Source organism: Dermochelys coriacea, chromosome 1 (genome assembly GCF_009764565.3).
Source record: "Dermochelys coriacea isolate rDerCor1 chromosome 1, rDerCor1.pri.v4, whole genome shotgun sequence".
Classification (NCBI taxonomy): domain Eukaryota; kingdom Metazoa; phylum Chordata; order Testudines; family Dermochelyidae; genus Dermochelys; species Dermochelys coriacea.
The window spans coordinates 38054240-38071922 of record NC_050068.2 but is presented as its reverse complement, the minus strand read 5'-3'; the positions used below and the strand labels follow the sequence as shown (position 1 = coordinate 38071922).

Sequence of the window (17683 nt, the reverse complement as noted above, 5' to 3'; positions counted from 1 at the left end):
AAACTGAGTTTATACAGTGTCCCCTAAAACTTGCAACTGAATTTGTAGCCAATTAGGGATACAATTGGCTCTAAACATCGTGGTTGTCCACACACAACATGGTTAACATACAATTAGCAAGCACAGAAGCATAAGTGTTTCAATCACTGGCAGAGGTGAAATACTTTCACATTGCATAGATTATATCCCCTAATAGCACCATTCTGTACAAGTTGGCCTCTCCGCATCCTCCTCCATCACTATGCATTAGGACATATTTGAGTCCATTGAGCCATGTGATACTGGTGCCACAATCCCCTACTGAGGCAGTATGGAATCATTGCCTGGATTTTCCCATAATGCCCAGGTACACACAGAGGCAGCCTGTTGGTGGTGACATGTGAACACAGTTAACAAATGATTGTGATGTGAAAAAAAGGTGCTGTGTGGACAGAATTCAAGTCTGTTTATTGTAACTGAGTCAGGTGGCTCTGCCATGACCTGGTCACAAAAGCATAGTCTACGTACAGCATGGAAAGGACCTACACATGTGTGTTCCTTCTTTAGGGGCCTTATAGCATGTCACATTGATAGCTAAGTTGATTGCAACAATGATTAAAGATGCTTGTAAGCTCATGTCTATCAAATGAATATCATAAACATATATTTGCTTAACATTTAACTTCAAATATTTGAACAGTGTGAACTGTTTGTTTGGCATCCAAATTGTTCTGTAATCATCTGGTAAAAAGAAGACCAGAGTACAGTAGATTGGTCGCATCACAAAAATAGTCTCATAACCTGTGGAAGCATTCAGTAGTTAAAGATTTGGTCCAAAAAGACCCCAGATGGTTCAATAAGTTCCAGAGGTTTTTTTAGTATTCAGACTGTTTCTTAGTAGTTCATGAAATGGGAGAAATCCAGTCACATTGTGTAGCACCATGTTGATTAGAATACTGCTTGTGAATAGGACTCCCTGGGCCTAACATAAAATGTGGACAACATGTCCTGAACATGTCAGTATCGCTAACTCTCACTCAGCCAGATTCACTAACATCGAACTTATTTGTAACAAAGGTGCTTTAATGTGTTCCCCATTTTGGCCCAGAAGAATCCAGTGGCGCCAGATTGTGACAGATTGTTCTCAAAATGGCATCCTCCACATACAATGTGACCTCCCATGCAGCTCCATGGAGAACACCATTTTAAAGAGCAAAAAAGTGTCCTCCGTGCAGTGTGACCTCTCGCACAGTGCATGAATGGCCATGCTGGCAGGGACTGAGTACCTGAACTTAAAATATCTGGACTGCACCACTGCCTAGAGGAGGAGACCCTAGGAGTACAAAGTTTGTGTTCCAAAGTATGAAAGTACTGCCTTCAGCAGAATGAATATACCAGCATCAGAAGTAGACCTCATAACACTGGGCTTAGGACTACTGCTTAATTTGACCAGTGAGTTATTGCCTTGCGGAGCTGGAGATAAAGAAAAGTTTGCATTGAGATTGGCTCAGCTACTCTGCTGCCACAAAGGAAAGGCTGAAATTTTGTTAGTTGCAACATTGTTCATTTACTTAGATACAGTTCTGAAATTTCATAAGTTTTTCACCAGAGTGGGGGTGACCTGTCTAAATTCCAGATTGGGTAATAATTCTACTTACCTAAATTCCCCATATAGTTTTACCTCTCTTCCACTCGCTGATCTAGATAATTAACAATAATAATAATTGTTGGAGTGCACTGTTAAACACATGCTGTTTCTCTCCCAAGTGGTGGCTGCATTTCCATGAAATGGTCCTTTTTCGTTTGCATAATTTTTTTAAATGCTTTGGCCTATTGGAATTGAAGGAAATAACAAGAAGCTAGTAATTGTTCCTAATTTTTAAGATAAATTCCCTTAAGTTTTAATATATTATTCCTTACTCTCCAAAATAGAAACTCTCCTTAATTGTTCCTTTCAATGGACTCAATATATTTATTGCAAGAACAGGGCATAAGTATATACTCGCTATTGTAAGAACAGAACTCCCAGTGTAGTAAACCTTAGATATGCCTATATCTTCTTCAACCATAACAAAAATTGAGATTTTAGGCATTAGAGGTTAGTCCCTTTCTTCCAAAGCGTGACATGTGAAAGCACAATCTTAAACTTTGTCAGGCTTTTCTTTCATGAAGCTTTGGTTTGTTTTAAATTTATATCCTCATTTTTTTATGGAAAGTATTTTTCATCAGCTTGTAATGTTAAAACGTTCAAGTTTTGAGTTACTCTAACTTTCCTGTCAAATTGTAATGAAATGAATTCCCCCATTCCCAACAGGAACGTAATCTCCTACAATGGAATGATGTATAACAGAAGTCACTAGTGATGCTAAAAGCATGTGTGATAAAGTACATGATATAGAAGTCTATATTGTACTGAAATCCATGGTTAAGAAGTATCACACCTGGATTCTAGCAATGTAGAACCCTTCCATGGGATGAAAGAGCCAACATATGGAAAGGTTCATAGAGGTTTAAGGATCCTGTAAACCTGAATCAGATGACTTTGGAGACAAAAGAAAAGGGAAAGTGTGTGTGTGTGTGTGTGTGTGTGTGTGTGTGTGTGTTTTTTTCTAGCTCATATTTCCACCTTAAAATTGCCAACACAGCCCTCCAAAATACCCTTTGCTATTAAGCCAGAATTTATATAGAATGACATAGATGAACATGAGAGAATCCCTTTTCTATTTAAGATTGCCTTGCTTTCCTTCTCTTTGCTGCAAAGAAGAGTTTCCATCAGTAGTGCAGTTTGGAGTTTTCACTGTTACCATACCTCATGAAAACCATCAAAATGAATGAAGAATAACCAAGCCCATTGGTGCGTTGGCATCGTGGTGAAGTGCCAGCTGGAAAACATTGATTACAGAGCAGGCACTGGTTCTTGAGCATTGGTCAGCAAATGCTTGGAGCATGTACACAGATACACTCGCTCTGGGAAAAAGAGTTGGAAAAGCAACTGGGTTACTGGCTATTGGCTTTTAATACTCCTTCCCCCATCAGCTTACTCATTGATGTTAGTTGTGCAGAGGCTGCTCCAGCCCATTGCCAGTGGGAACTGGAATGCCAAGATACAGCAGCCAGCACAAGAAGAATTTCTTCTTTAAAAAAGAGGCTCTGTGGTTTTTGTGCAGGTGGATGGGAACAATCGAGATGCATGTAAACTCAGTGGGCTGATTTTCTTAATCCTATATTCAGAGGTAAGAGTTCCAGCTGCAGCTTAGTAATGCAGTGCAGATCTGTGTGATCCTTTTTTAAGTGCTTGGATGATAAGGCATGTTCTCTGCGTGTGCATGTACCGGAATGCACACCAATGGAATAGGCTGAGCCAGACCAAGGAGTTGGTTGTGTTCATGAAACTTTTTGCATCTGAAACCATAGCAACTACTACAAAACAAATATTGGAAACAGAACTGAAATACATTTCTTCTAAAAAAAACACCTCACTTTTTCCCCAGAACTAAGCCAAAAGCCATTTAAAAGGAAAAGATCGATCATAAACTGGGCCTTTTGGCGTGGTCCAGGCACTCAGCTGGACAATATACCACTGTCTCCAACATCTCCTGTTCCAGGGAAACTCTTTGGTCTGTCGCTGCCAGCCATCTGTGAGAATGACAATCTGCCCAAACCTGTTTTGGTAAGTCATGGATTCTGGGCTAGCTATTAAACATTTGGGATTTCTTTGCATAGTAAACAAGAAGGTTGGGGGTTAGGTAGCGAGGACACTGAAATGATCCTCCGTAGAGAAACCGGGAGGAAACATTCTCTCCGGTTTTGAGACAGAACTTTGGCTGTCAACACAAATTGCAGCAAATGTTTGTAAAATGTGGTCAGACCTGGTTAATACAAATCAGTGTGCAAATTGTATGTAATCAGGCTGAAGCTTTTTAAAAACTAATCTATCTTTTCTGTATCGGCCTGGTTCTGTAACTCTTACTCATGCAAGTAGTCCCATTGAGTACTCCTCAGTAGGAGTATGTACTACTCAACAGAAGTATTGTGGAATCAGGCTCCTACGTCTAAGGGCCAGATCTTCAGTTGATGTAAATCAGGGGAGATCCTGTGAAGTCAGTGAAGCTACATTTACACCAGTGGAGAATCTGGCTCTTATGTTTGCCCTTGGTATGTTCTCCCCACATCACCCAGGGATGTTCATACTAGGACTCTTCAGTACATTTCAGAGCATTTTTTGTTTTCTAGCTGCAGTCTTTACGAATTTTGATAATTTTAGGGTATCCAATTTAACCCTCCAGAGATGAGCTCCAGTTTACCTTAAGAATCTATTCTAGAACTATTGGGTCCTTCAAGCCCAGTGCAGCCACTGATGTGTTCTGAGAATCTCTCTCAAACTTGAATCCTTTTGGAACTGTTGTTTGGGAAAAGTAAAGTTACTAGCTGCATGGACACCACTTGGTACAATTAGTAGTTTGAGTCTGAAAAACTTGTTTAAATCCCAAAAAGTGACTTTCTTAACATTCACGCAGCATCCTTGGAGAATGAAACACAGCATCTGGGATGCTGTATGGAGAAGGCAAATCTGAGGGTGTTAAAGCCCCACGCAGGTTGAGAGTCTCTGCGTTAAAGCATTATAACCTGCATTCTAAATTCGAAGGATGGTTTTAGTTTTTACCCTACAAAAAGCAAGACAAACCATTAACTCATCACCCTAAAACATTGACCAGTTTTGTTTGTTCACCAAACCTTCGTTCTCAAGTTGAGAACTTGCATTGCAGAATTGAGCTCTTTTTTAACAAATGAGCTCTAAATCTTTGCAAAGAAAAGAGAAATACTGCTGTGAGTGTTGCTGGCGTGAATGGTGCCCCTCTAAAGGTATTTGCACGTAGATGGACAGTTGGCTCTCAACTTATGAAAGAGGAGGAATGTTAAAGAAGTAGACTTTAAAAATAGTTTCCATTTGGCATATTTGCATTGCTGCGCTTCAGGAAGACCTCCTCAGCAGCCCAGACTGCGAAATTAGCCAAAACCTACTTCTCAGCCATTACAGTTGTTATAACTCAATTTAATGATATGTTCTCCACCAGCCACCATTCCCCTGCTGTCAGCTCAGAGATCCTTCCTTAAAACAAACAGTACTTGACTGCTTTGTGATCTACTTATTTTCCTTGTTTTAAATAGTTTGGTCTTCAGACAAATGTGTGTGTGTGTGTGTGTGTGTGTGTGTGTGTGTGTGTGTATATATATATATCTATATATATCACTATTTTAAAAAATTCCTAAACAAAACACTCCATGGAGTAAAGTACTGATCACACAGAGTAAGGGTGGCAGAATAAGGACTGACTCTTAATTAGGATTTAGAAGTGCAGATTAATATGAAATGAGAAACCTACTAGCTATGATAAAATTATGTTAGGCTGTTCAGGCTACAAATTGATCATCAGCTGGGTCAGAAACCTTAGCACATAGTTTGCAGCAATGTTAACAAACAGGTGAATGGACATTTGACACCTCCCTGTGAAGCATCTGGCTATAGCCAATGTCAGATAGGATACTACACTAGATAGACTATTGCTCTCTTCCTGTACAGCAGTATAAACTGGCTAATGTTTGCACAGTGCTTTGAAGAGGTAATGTGCTAGATCAGTGTTGAGTAGTAATATTATATTGGGTGAGGATATTCACCCAGCTTGTTTGAAGAAATATTTTCTCAACTCAGTGACCCAGACCATAGCTTTAATGAGGATTGGGTGGCAAAGCCCATGGAGTAGAGAATGTACCCTGTGTTTTTGACTTGTGAATCTTTGTAGGACAAGCTTGCACAAGTGGAAAAAGGATAAAACCACATCTTAATAGTTAACAGATAAAGAATCTGTATGTAAGGAAGGCTATCTGGCTTTTTGATTTTGCACAGGACATGCTTTCCTTCCTTTACAAAGAGGGGCCTTTTACCAGGGGTATTTTCAGACGCTCAGCAAATGCGAAATCCTGCCGAGAGCTTAAGGAGAAGCTTAATTTGGGAGCTGAAGTGCACCTAGCTTGTGAATCCATATTTGTGACAGCCTCCGTGTTTAAGGTATGCAAAGAGCTTTACTCCTCTCTCCTTGAGGGCGGGGGGTAGGAGGAGGGATATGACAACTAGTCAATTTGTTTTCTGCAATAGGAGTTTATTTAAAAAAAAACAAAACTTGCCTCCGATCTCATTCAGAACCTGATCCTCCAAGTCTTTTAGCTCTCCTGAAAGGCAGTGGGAGTTCTTTGCAGGATTGGGCTCTTATTTTGTAAAGATGCTATAAACCTACAAGACTCTTGAGGTTATTGTGCTTCCCAAAATATTCAGGTTTATTTCTCTGTGGATTATCTTTGCATAAGGACTAGTATGTTAGTAACAGTATTGTTTCATGCAGAGAACATCCAGAATTCATAACTAGCCTGTTTGGGAGAGTTTAGTCTGATTGTGTATTTGTATATAAATCTCAAGTGTGGACTGGCATATTTGCCCTGTTATTTTATGACCCTTCACATGTTTACGTACAATGGGTGCTTGTAATCTCCATTGCTATATGTTCAAGTAGTGTCCTTAGTAGGATTTTTTTTTCAAACAGAGAACGCTATTCCTCTTGCTGCCATTTCTGATGCCTATGAGTTGTTGCCTCTCATCTTGTTGCAATGGTCCGCCCTCTAGTGGTGGGAGGCCTTAAAATGTGCTGCTGTTACTACAGACAGTAAATGGAAATTCTCCATTAGCTCAAGAGATCTTGAACAATTCAAGCAATGAAGTTGGATCCTTGCCTTGGGGTTTGCCGGGATCAGATTCCTCCTTGTGCCGTGCTGCTGCTGGTAATGCTCACTGGAAAAGAGAGACGCTCTCTGGATAACATGTAGGCGTAAGGAAAAGCACACCTCCTCTTTTTAAAGAAATCAAATGGTGGTTGTGGGAAACAGCATCTACTGGTTTTGGAGAAGAAAATAAGACCTGCATGTGGAATAATATCTGTGCATGTAAAGATGGTGAAATATCTTCCCCAAAATTTTTCACAAGTGTTTTGGTTTCACCCTGGCAAATTGTTTGACACTCCTCAGATTTTGTTTTTCTGCACAATTTGACACGAGTTTCTTTTTCTTCAGTTAGAACGTTTGAAATTTGTATTCTCAATATCAAAGACATTGAATGAATTTGACTCATGCCTGCACCTTTGCATACCACTTTAAACCCTCAAAATACTGCCTAAATGGAGTCAAAATGGTACTGATCCTCTGCCCTGGCATACATTTCACCTCACTTTGCCCATTTTTCACATCCCAATAGGGTTTTTGTTTGTGGGAAAGTGGCTGTTTAAGGTTTAAAACAAATGTATGAAACAGTGCAAAATTTGGGGGTGAAATGAGCCCACATATTTTGTTTGTAGCAAAAGGGGGGAGAAAAAGCATTGTAGTACTTTTTTCCATTTCTTTGCAAATATTTTGCACATCTAGTGCTCAATTCTGCGAAGTGCTGAGCAGCGTGGCCCTCATCCAGCAAAGCACTTCAACATGCGCTTGACTTTAAGCATCCGAGTTATCCTATTGGCTTCAATGGAACTATTCCTATGCCTCAAGTTAAGCAACTGCTGAAGTGCTTTGATAGATCAGGACCCTGTTTGTTACCGCAAATTTTAGGTGGAAATCATAATTTTCACTGCAGTTGTCCCAAAAATAGTTGTGGGAAAAGGGGGTGTACATGTCTGATGTCAAAGAAAAGCCTGTTTGTGTAATGTGCATCGTAGACGTGGTTCAAAAGTTAATGTGGCAGAGTCAGAGAGATCGGCTGAGTAAGTGCTAGTTGTACATTTAAGCTGCTAGGAGAGCAAATTTTTCTGCCACTTGAAAACTTGACAGAGAACTGAATTCATGTACCATGCTCCGGGGGGACTTGTCCCCTGATTCACTTTGTTTTAATGTTCTTGGGGAGTGTCCATCTCAAACCTCGTATCTAAAGAGTTTCCCTAAGGTGTGGATCAGTGAAGAATATTTCCTGCCGCTTGAATGAAGGAGCCACACAATATGCAGCTACTCTGGTTCATTATTTATAGGAACGTTGGAGACCAGGATTGAGCTTTGTGTCTGTAGTTCAGAGAAGTAAAAGTCTTATTCTGAAGAGAATGTGCAGGCAGAACTAACTAACATTTGATTTTGATTATAAAAATTAATCTGTTCTTCAGCAGTACCATGACAGTCACAAACTGAACACAAAATAATTAGTGCATAAACACATGGTAATATGAGCCCAATTCAGCACCACTGAAGCCAATGGAATTTTTACCAATGATTTCAATGGCTCAGGATCAGGCCCTATAGGAAAATTATTGTAAAACGTATCGCTTGTCTACACTAGACATTTGTACCACTTTAATTATACTGGGACAGTTAAGATGCCACCGCCAACTTGTGACTACAGCTATATCATAGAATCATAGAATCATAGAATATCAGGGTTGGAAGGGACCCCAGAAGGTCATCTAGTCCAACCCCCTGCTCAAAGCAGGACCAAGTCCCAGTTAAATCATCCCAGCTAGGGCTTTGTCAAGCCTGACCTTAAAAACCTCTAAGGAAGGAGATTCTACCACCTCCCTAGGTAACGCATTCCAGTGTTTCACCACCCTCTTAGTGAAAAAGTTTTTCCTAATATCCAATCTAAACCTCCCCCATTGCAACTTGAGACCATTACTCCTCGTTCTGTCATCTGCTACCATTGAGAACAGTCTAGAGCCATCCTCTTTGAAACCCCCTTTCAGGTAGTTGAAAGCAGCTATCAAATCCCCCCTCATTCTTCTCTTCTGCAGACTAAACAATCCCAGCTCCCTCAGCCTCTCCTCATAAGTCATGTGCTCTAGACCCCTAATCATTTTCGTTGCCCTTCGTTGTACTCTTTCCAATTTATCCACATCCTTCCTGTAGTGTGGGGCCCAAAACTGGACACAGTACTCCAGATGAGGCCTCACCAGTGTCGAATAGAGGGGAACGATCACGTCCCTCGATCTGCTCGCTATGCCCCTACTTATACAACCCAAAATGCCATTGGCCTTCTTGGCAACAAGGGCACACTGCTGACTCATATCCAGCTTCTCGTCCACTGTCACCCCTAGGTCCTTTTCCGCAGAACTGCTGCCGAGCCATTCGGTCCCTAGTCTGTAGCGGTGCATTGGATTCTTCCATCCTAAGTGCAGGACCCTGCATTTATCCTTATTGAACCTCATTAGATTTCTTTTGGCCCAATCCTCCAATTTGTCTAGGTCCTTCTGTATCCTATCCCTCCCCTCCAGCGTATCTACCACTCCTCCCAGTTTAGTATCATCCGCAAATTTGCTGAGAGTGCAATCCACACCATCCTCCAGATCATTTATGAAGATATTGAACAAAACGGGCCCCAGGACCGACCCCTGGGGCACTCCACTTGACACCGGCTGCCAACTAGACATGGAGCCATTGATCACTACCCGTTGAGCCCGACAATCTAGCCAGCTTTCTACCCACCTTATAGTGCATTCATCCAGCCCATACTTCCTTAACTTGCTGACAAGAATGCTGTATCAGTATATCAGTATAAAGGTGCTTTATACGAGTGTAGCTACTCCCATACAGGATGGGGAATAACTACCAGTATAAGTTGCCTTTATACTGGTATAACTACATCCACACTAGGACTTTTACCGGTATAACTACTTTGGTTAAAAATTACCACCCCCAAACCAGTGTCGTTCTACCAGTAAATTGTTTAAGCATAGACCAGGTCTTGCTGTGACACGTGTAGGAAAGCAGCTGTGCTTTTGTAGTCTTCTCTTCATTCTTGGAGTGCAGCGAGGGTGTGCTCCTTGCTTAGCCAGATCCATGACAAGCACTGTGAACATTTTGCTGGGATAAATGGGGATTGAAGATAATCAGATGATATAGCAAACTGCAGGCATCTCACAGTATCCAAATAACTGGCCCCTGAGCTAATTCTCTGGTGCAGTGAAAACAGATAAAGCATCAAAAATGCATCCCAGTTTGACAGAAAAGGTCCAGGAGAAGGTATGAAAATATTCATCCTAAACATAATTCAAAATTGTTCTTCATGTTAAGAGATTTACTGCTTGACTCAGCAGCTCCGGGGAATCAGATGCCCGCCAGCCTGTGCTGTCCCAGCAGCGCAGGTCTCTCAGTTCTGTGGTGGCTCCTCTTTTTCCCCCTCACCCACCCAGCTGGCTCACATGGTTTTTATTGTTCCTCTCTTGGAAATAAGGATTTTCTTCGGAACATCCCAGGCAGCATTTTTTCATCCCAGCTCTGTGATAAGTGGGTCTCTGTGATGGATGAAGGGAACCATGAAGAGAAGATAAAAGACATCCAAAGGTAGGGTTACTTATCCTGCCTCTCTGCAGAGTACCAAGAAGCGGAATCCTGCAAATGAAATTTTTTTGACAGGCCCCAATTAAGGAAAGCATTTAGATATGTGCTTTAGATATCCCCAGTTCAGGAGAGCACATAAGCACGTGCTCAAGTCCCATTGACCTCAATGGGACTTAAGTATGTGCTACAAGTTCAGCACAAGCTGAAGTGCTTTCCTGTATAGGGGCGCTTTCCTAAATCATGTTCTCAGTCCCTATGTGCCTGCTGTGGGAGTACATGCCAGTAAGCAGATTTCAATCATTTCCTTTCACCAAAGCCACAGGAGAGTGTTTATAAATATGCTCTCGAAGACCAGGACTTCTGCCTGCTACCAAAATAGGCTGAGTTTGATTTGGGTGATACAGGAGCTTTGGCAAAAGGGGTGCAGCAACAATTCAGTTCCACTCTTCTTTATTTTATTTTTTTTTGCATCCGTTTCAAACTTCAGTGACTGTTCTGAAGCCAAGATTTTGTCATAGTGAAATATTGGAGTCTGGCAATGGTGGAGGCTCCGTTGCTGAGGACATTAAAATTAGACTGGGCAAAGCACTAGTCCATTTGTCCTAGGGAAGAGCATATGGCATGCAGACAGGAGGGTGGACTAGGCAACCTCTTAAATGGAGCCCTGCCAATTTACATTAACAACTGGGTATCCAAAGCAAATGACTGAATTTTGCAACTGAGTAAACCAGTGAGTTGACAACTAATTGAACAAAAAAACAAATAAAGGTCACAAATTATACATGTGCATTTATGTGACAGTGCAGTGTTAATTATTTCTTAGATTAGTTCACAGTGTATCAGCAACTATTCTGATTTACACCATATTAGAGGAAAGCACTGAAGTTTGAGTAATGAGAGCTCACTGTGGTACCTGCTGGGTGTTTTCTGAGAAGCTTTTGAACTAGTAACCATTTCCTGCTCTAATCACGAGTCCACATTCGCTCCCTCCGATTTCTGTGGTTTCATCAGATGCTAACTCCAGTGAGTGTGGGGGGGAAGTGCTTTCTTAAATTGCTTTTTATGTTTTTTTTTTTCCAGGCTAATTGAGCAACTCCCCAGAGCCAATGTGGTTCTTTTACGTTACCTCTTTGGAGTATTACACAGTATAGAAAAGCAATCTGAAGATAACCAGATGACTGCATTTAATCTAGCTGTGTGCATCGCACCCAGCATGCTGTGGCCTCCTGCTCCCTCTAGCCCTGAAACAGAAAGCGAATTCACCAAAAAGGTGAGAGAAACCACAGTTTTGCTAAGGAATCTCTATGTTCAGAAAGGTGGTGATGATTAGCACTGACACAGATCAGTGCTTGTCCTCTTCAGAGCCCTCTGCAAACATTAAATAATTCATCCCCACTCTGCCCCTGAAACAGAGGGAGTGAGATCATAAATATCCAGTGCATTTGTAACGATCACTTCCTCCTAGAGGTGCTGTTTAATTAAGCTGGTCTTAGAACAGTTTTCTCTGTATAATCGTAGGAATGTAGGGTGAAAAGTGACCTTGAAAAATTATCATGTCCAGCCCTCTGTGCTGAAGCAGGACCAAATAAACCTGTAAGGGGGTCGGGGTGGAAAAGATGCAGAGGAAGGAGCCAGCAGTCAGTCAGTTGGCTTGGGGCTTCGGGGTGCATTGGCCCCAAGGAGAAGATTGTAAATGGCAGTAGGGAAGGAGCCAAGTACAATCAATCTATCCAATTACCTCCTTGGCAAGATGGTGTTGCTGAAGAGGGTAGGATCTGCCACCATTTGGAAGCTGTTCATAAAGGCAACAATATGGATGAGCCTAATGAGAAGGATGCAAAAGCAGAAACTTTTAAATACTAGTTTGAAAATCCATCCATTGTAGGTTCATTTCCAGCTGTGGGGGAAGAAGGGTGTAGATGCAGAGGCCCTGTTATGGCAAAATTGGAGGCAGTTGCCTAAAGGTAAAAGAAATTTAATCTGCTGGAAGCCCGTTTATCCTTAGGAAACTAACCTAGTTCTAGAAGTCTGTGTCATTGGGGGACTGGCTATTTTCGTAGGGCTTGGGTGTGGTGATCTGCTAGGGAATACTGTGCCATAAAGGCGGGGGAGTTCCTGGCTACTGGGAGGTGAGGGCAGGTCAGGATGTGTGGATGGAGCAAGTACCACTCCCATTTCCCTCCACACATGCCCTGTCCTCCCAATGTGATCACCTACCATCATCTGCCAGTTTCCTACCCTTCCTCTGGTCTGTGCTCCAGCCTGGGAGAAGCTGCTGACCTTGGAAGGCCATGCTATGGGTGGGAAGAACTGGTGCGGAAATGACTGCATGCCAGAGCCAGCGGGTGAGGAGGTAGACAGGGAGCATGAGGCCTGCAGGGATGATGTGAGAAGTGATCTGGTGCTTAGTGAAGAGGGCTAGAGTTAGCAGTCTCTGCAGAGGGAGAGCAGGAACTATGGTGAGGGAGGCTACAGTGGAAGTGAGAGGGGAAAACACCCGGGGCAGTGCTAGAGTGCTCGTCCTCTGTCTCTTAATGTGCAGAGCCCTTTATTACTCTTAGTGTTAATATGAGCACAGGGAGAGCAAGGATTGGTTTCATAATGAGAGCTACCTACATAGGGCCATTCAGATGTTCCAGGGAGTCTTGAATGATTTTATAGATTTGGCTCTTCCTTTATCAATCTCCTAACAGGTGTGTTGAGACCAATGGCTGGAAGTTGAAGGAAGACAAATTCAGACTGGAAATAAAGTGGACATTTTTAATAGTGAGGGTAATCAACCACTGGAACAACTTACCAAGGGCTGGTGGATTCTACATCACTGGCACTTTTTACATCACAATTGGATGTTTTTCTAAAAGTTGTGCTTTAGCTCAGACAGGGAGTATTTGGGGGAAGTTCTATGACCTGTGTTACACAGGAGGTCAAACTAGATGATCACAGTGGTCCGTCTGGCCTGAGAAACTCTGAAACATGTCCAGAGGAGAAACCCATCTAGACCTGCTTTGTAACAAATCACTACCTGCAAAATTTAGCACGTGCTGGGTAAATCCAAGGCTGGAGCACCATATACAGTATCGGCAAAGAGCCTGTAACATGATATTTGGGAGCAACCTTTTCATTCAAAGGAAAAGCACATAGGATTGGTTTTGTTACCAATCTATACTCCTCTCAGCTCAATAGTTCAAGATCTGTATAGAGATCTCATTTGCCATTGCTTTGTTGCAGGTTTCTATTCTGGTACAGTTTCTAATTGAAAATTGCTGCAGGATTTTTGGAGAGGAAATTTCCACCCTCTTTGGGGACATACTGATACGATGTGACAACAGAGAGGATGGCTCAGGTAACATATGTTTCATTCATATTAGCTAAACCCAGCCAGTCAGAAGATTCCGTACATTTTTAGGAAGGCTGTTATTTTCCATTCATATAATGTGTCCATCCAACATATTCAGATGTACGCAAATGTGTACACAAACATGCACTCTCCCTTCGTCAGTGATGGTGATAGTTATGTGATTTTTATCTTGCACCTTATACTATCTCAGTCACTCTTTTCACTCCATTTGGCATGATGTACATAACTCATTTTGCCACTCCTGAGTAATATGGTTGTCCCAAACTTCTCATGTAGTCTCTCTAGTGTAATACGGCTAAATTCTCCCTCGGTTACACCACTTAAAATCCATGGGCTTGAGTCTAGTTGCTATGCCATAACTGAAACTAGACTCTCTCATAATATATTGGATATAAACCTTCTACGTTCTGGAGCACAATAAAATTACACCCTGGTTTCTTCACATATCAGAGCAATTGAATTGAATGTTCATAACATTACTGATTCAATAGCCTGCAATTAATGTATTATCCATAGGTTGATTACCAGGGAGTATCCATAAATCCATTCCTATTCAGCACAGCACTTAAGCATGTGTTTAAGTCTCTATGCTGATTGGGGCCTAATAAAATTAATTTCTGTTCCATCTTAAAATGATCATTTTGGAAGAATTCTAAACTTCTCCCATTTGGCCATGTGTCAGTTTTAGGGACTTTCCAAGGACAAACAATTGCCTAAGGGAAAGAGTACTTTTGAAACAAAATGTAACTCTGTCGTCAGTGTCGTTTGATCATGGACATGCTAATGCTGCTTTCATCATCTTGCAGATTTCTCTTCCTTTCACCTGAATGATTCTTCTTATGACAGTTTGGAAAATGAGCTGAATGATGATGTTGACTCTTCATTTAGTGACTTGATCAAAAAACGAGGTCAAGATAACAGGAGCCGGGACTCAGTTTTGACTCTGAGTGATTGTGACTTGGACCAGCCTGAGGTGGAAGAAATTAAAATTCAGCTGCCACCCAAATCGAAACCAGTGCAAATTTCTACTGGATCACACCACGAGTCTGCATTACAGGATCACTCTGAGAATGAGTCTCTTTGCTCTAGTACCTCTGGCTGCTCATCAGTAATGGTCCCGGATGCTCTCAAAAGCTTGAGAAGACAGAGACGCTGCTCAGAGCCCACGATTGGCCTTCTTGCCTCTAAGTTCAGCCACCTCAGTGGGGTTCATGAGAATGCCGTACGGAAAGCCAGCTGTGATGCAGTGCTGTCGCATGTAGATGAAGACTGTCTCAAGCAGCTTCGTTCATTACAGGTGGAAGGGCAAAAGCTTATTAATCAGAGTTTGGTTATGGGGATCGATGTAGGTCAGAGTGGCACTGTGGGTCAAAATGGTGAAAAGAAAGACTTGTCCAATTGCCTCCTGCCCCCACCCATGCTGAGATTAAATATTTGCTCAAGAACTAGCTGTTCTAGTTTATCTTCTCCCGGAACGTCCCCATCTGGGTCCTCAATGAGTTCCTTGGACAGTGCTTTCTCTCAGTTTTCAGACAATTCAGTATTTACTCCAACCGAGACCTCCTCTCCTTTGGACTGTGCTTTTAATCCTCAAAAGAAACATGGAGAGCTTTCTCCTGAGTTTAATCCTTTCTCTGGAGTACACCTGGATGCTGGCCTCAGTTCTTTTCCTAATCAAGCCAGCAGCAGCAGCAGCTTCGTTTGTATTAGAAAAGAGAGTCAAAAAAGCCCTGTAACTCTTCATCCCAGCACATGGCTAAAGAACGGAGCCTCCACGATGAAAAATTGGACTCTCCGAAAAAAGGAAAGAGTGTCCAAGCAAGAGGAGAAAAAGAAGAGTGTTGTTAAAATAACTTTGGAACCACAAACGGATTCTTCGGATGCATCAGAAGATAACTTATGTCAAGAACAACGGCAAGTTTTAAAAACACTTACGTCAACAGGAGGAATTAATGCTGCGGAAACGGTGCAAGAGGGCAACTTTTCTTCTTCCCGGGGGGGTGGGCAGCTATGCAGCTCTCCACTTTGTGCAGGGGAAACCAAAGACAAGAGACTAAAGGCGTTGGGGCTTTTGGCTGAGCAAAGCAAGGAGGAGGAAGAGGAGGAGGAGGAGGCAAATTCTCTAATTGTTCAGTCACATAAAAGACAGCTGTCCAACACTTTCACTCAGTGCACAAATCCAAGGGCTGAGCATGCTCCTGAGCCAGAGGATGTTGTCAGTGCTGGACGTGAACTTTTCATCAAGGACAGCTTAAGTAAGACTGTGATTTCCACTGACTTAGGAGACCAGCAAGTGACAAATTCCAAGAACAACAAATCTTTGCCAAGCACTGAATCAAAAAATATTGATGATGAGTCCAAAAGGGGCTTCTCTCGGTCTCCAAAAACCACAAAGGCAGTTGATGACTGTTTGTTTAAACCTGATGTTAATAAATGTGTTCAGAAATCAGAGGAAGGGACCAAGGCCATGGTCCAAAATAAAAAGGAACGGCCAAACAAGCATTGCAGTGATCCCAAGTTTGAAGAGCTTGACCAAAGGTTTTTTGCCGAGGAGTCTTACGTTTAAAATCACCACCTTTGGGACTAATGTCGGATCTGCTTAGGGTTTGATATTCCAAGAGACAAATTTTCACTCTGGTGGGGCTACAGAACTCATCCTGTCATTATGGGAATTATCAAAGTAATTTCCCCACATACTAATATTATGATTAACTATCTTGCTAGAATCTGGGAAGGTTCAGGAAATTGTTAAGAGAAGCACTCAGATCCAAGACACTAGCGAGTGCAGTAGTGTGTTTGATATAGAGTCCTCCTCTTGACCACTCATGTTAAGCTTTGTAGATGTAAGTCAGTGTCCTTTGTGGTTTTGATGCAGTATACATGGTCAGCATAGATTCCATAACTGTGGTATTCTACTACTGTTTTGAAACTATGATGGTTTTTACTTTCATTGCCCTCCAAGGAAGAAGTGTTGTGCTTTGTATGTTAACAAGGTAACTGTTTAGTAGTTCCAGTCCTCTCCGTCTTGCAGCAAAAGAAGAAAAACAATGTAAGCTTGAAAAAGAAATGACATTAAATGCTGAAGCTTGTAACTAACAACTCCCAACTCTGTGTGTTTTGTTTATCGTGCTCCATTGGGTGTTCTTTTTATGTTTAAGTTGTGAATAGTTTATTAATATTGCTGTAAAATGGCATGTATCATTGCAAGCAGAACACATGTAATTTTATTATGCACCATCTAAATCATCTTATAATATATTAAAAGTAATGCATTATCTAAAATGCTTTGAGTTTGTATAATATATCTTGATAAATTTTGCTATTATATATGGTCTGAAATAAATGTGTATTTTTGTACTTGCAGAAACTGCTGCTAACTTTACAAATTTCGTTTTTGTTGTTACGGCACTGGTATTGGTGTATGCATTCAATGCTGTACATTAAATAAAATCCATTCTGTCAGTCAACCAAAACAATTTTCCAAATAACCCTTCAGTTCTTTTGCTTTAAAGTCACATTTATTTATCAATGGATTATGATGTTAATGATGCTTCTTAAAAATCTACTTTGTTTTCCTTTTTTTTAATCTCTAGATTGACATTTTGCTTCTTCAGTAAATCCTTTTTTTTTTTTGTTTGCTAGAAAGAGATGGTATATTTCAGTTCTGGCAAAGAGAACAAGCTGCAATGTGAATACAATGCAATAGAACTTCGGAGGTCACTGCTACAGGTTCTCTCTTGCCTAGTGATATCAATGGGAATTTTGTATGGGAAAGGATTGCAAGATTTAGCCGTTACTTTCTGTACAGCACCATGCATATAAAGTGTATCTCAAACATATTGCAGAATTCAACAACCTGATAATATAGTTAAAGAATAATTCCTCCTCCCCTTCTGCTATTCCCTAAGAGGCATATTCAAGGGAGAATCAGGCGTTTTCAGCGGAGCTCTAAAATGAGATGAGTCAAGGATAGGGAGAAGCAAAAGG

General features: G+C 41.5%; 1 protein-coding gene across 1 annotated transcript in view; it reads left to right on the top strand.

Annotated features, from left to right (window-relative positions):
- The window catches only part of ARHGAP20 (Rho GTPase activating protein 20), a 92772-nt gene extending 76182 nt beyond the window's left edge, over positions 1-16590 (top strand). Inside the window, exons 10-15 of the mRNA XM_038387173.2 lie at positions 3471-3649; positions 5885-6046; positions 10232-10341; positions 11419-11608; positions 13567-13681; positions 14503-16590. Coding sequence (XP_038243101.1) covers positions 3471-3649; positions 5885-6046; positions 10232-10341; positions 11419-11608; positions 13567-13681; positions 14503-16262 — 2516 coding nt within the window. The 3' untranslated portion in view covers positions 16263-16590. The remainder of the gene's footprint in view (positions 1-3470; positions 3650-5884; positions 6047-10231; positions 10342-11418; positions 11609-13566; positions 13682-14502) is intronic.
- Positions 16591-17683: the final 1093 nt, after the last annotated feature.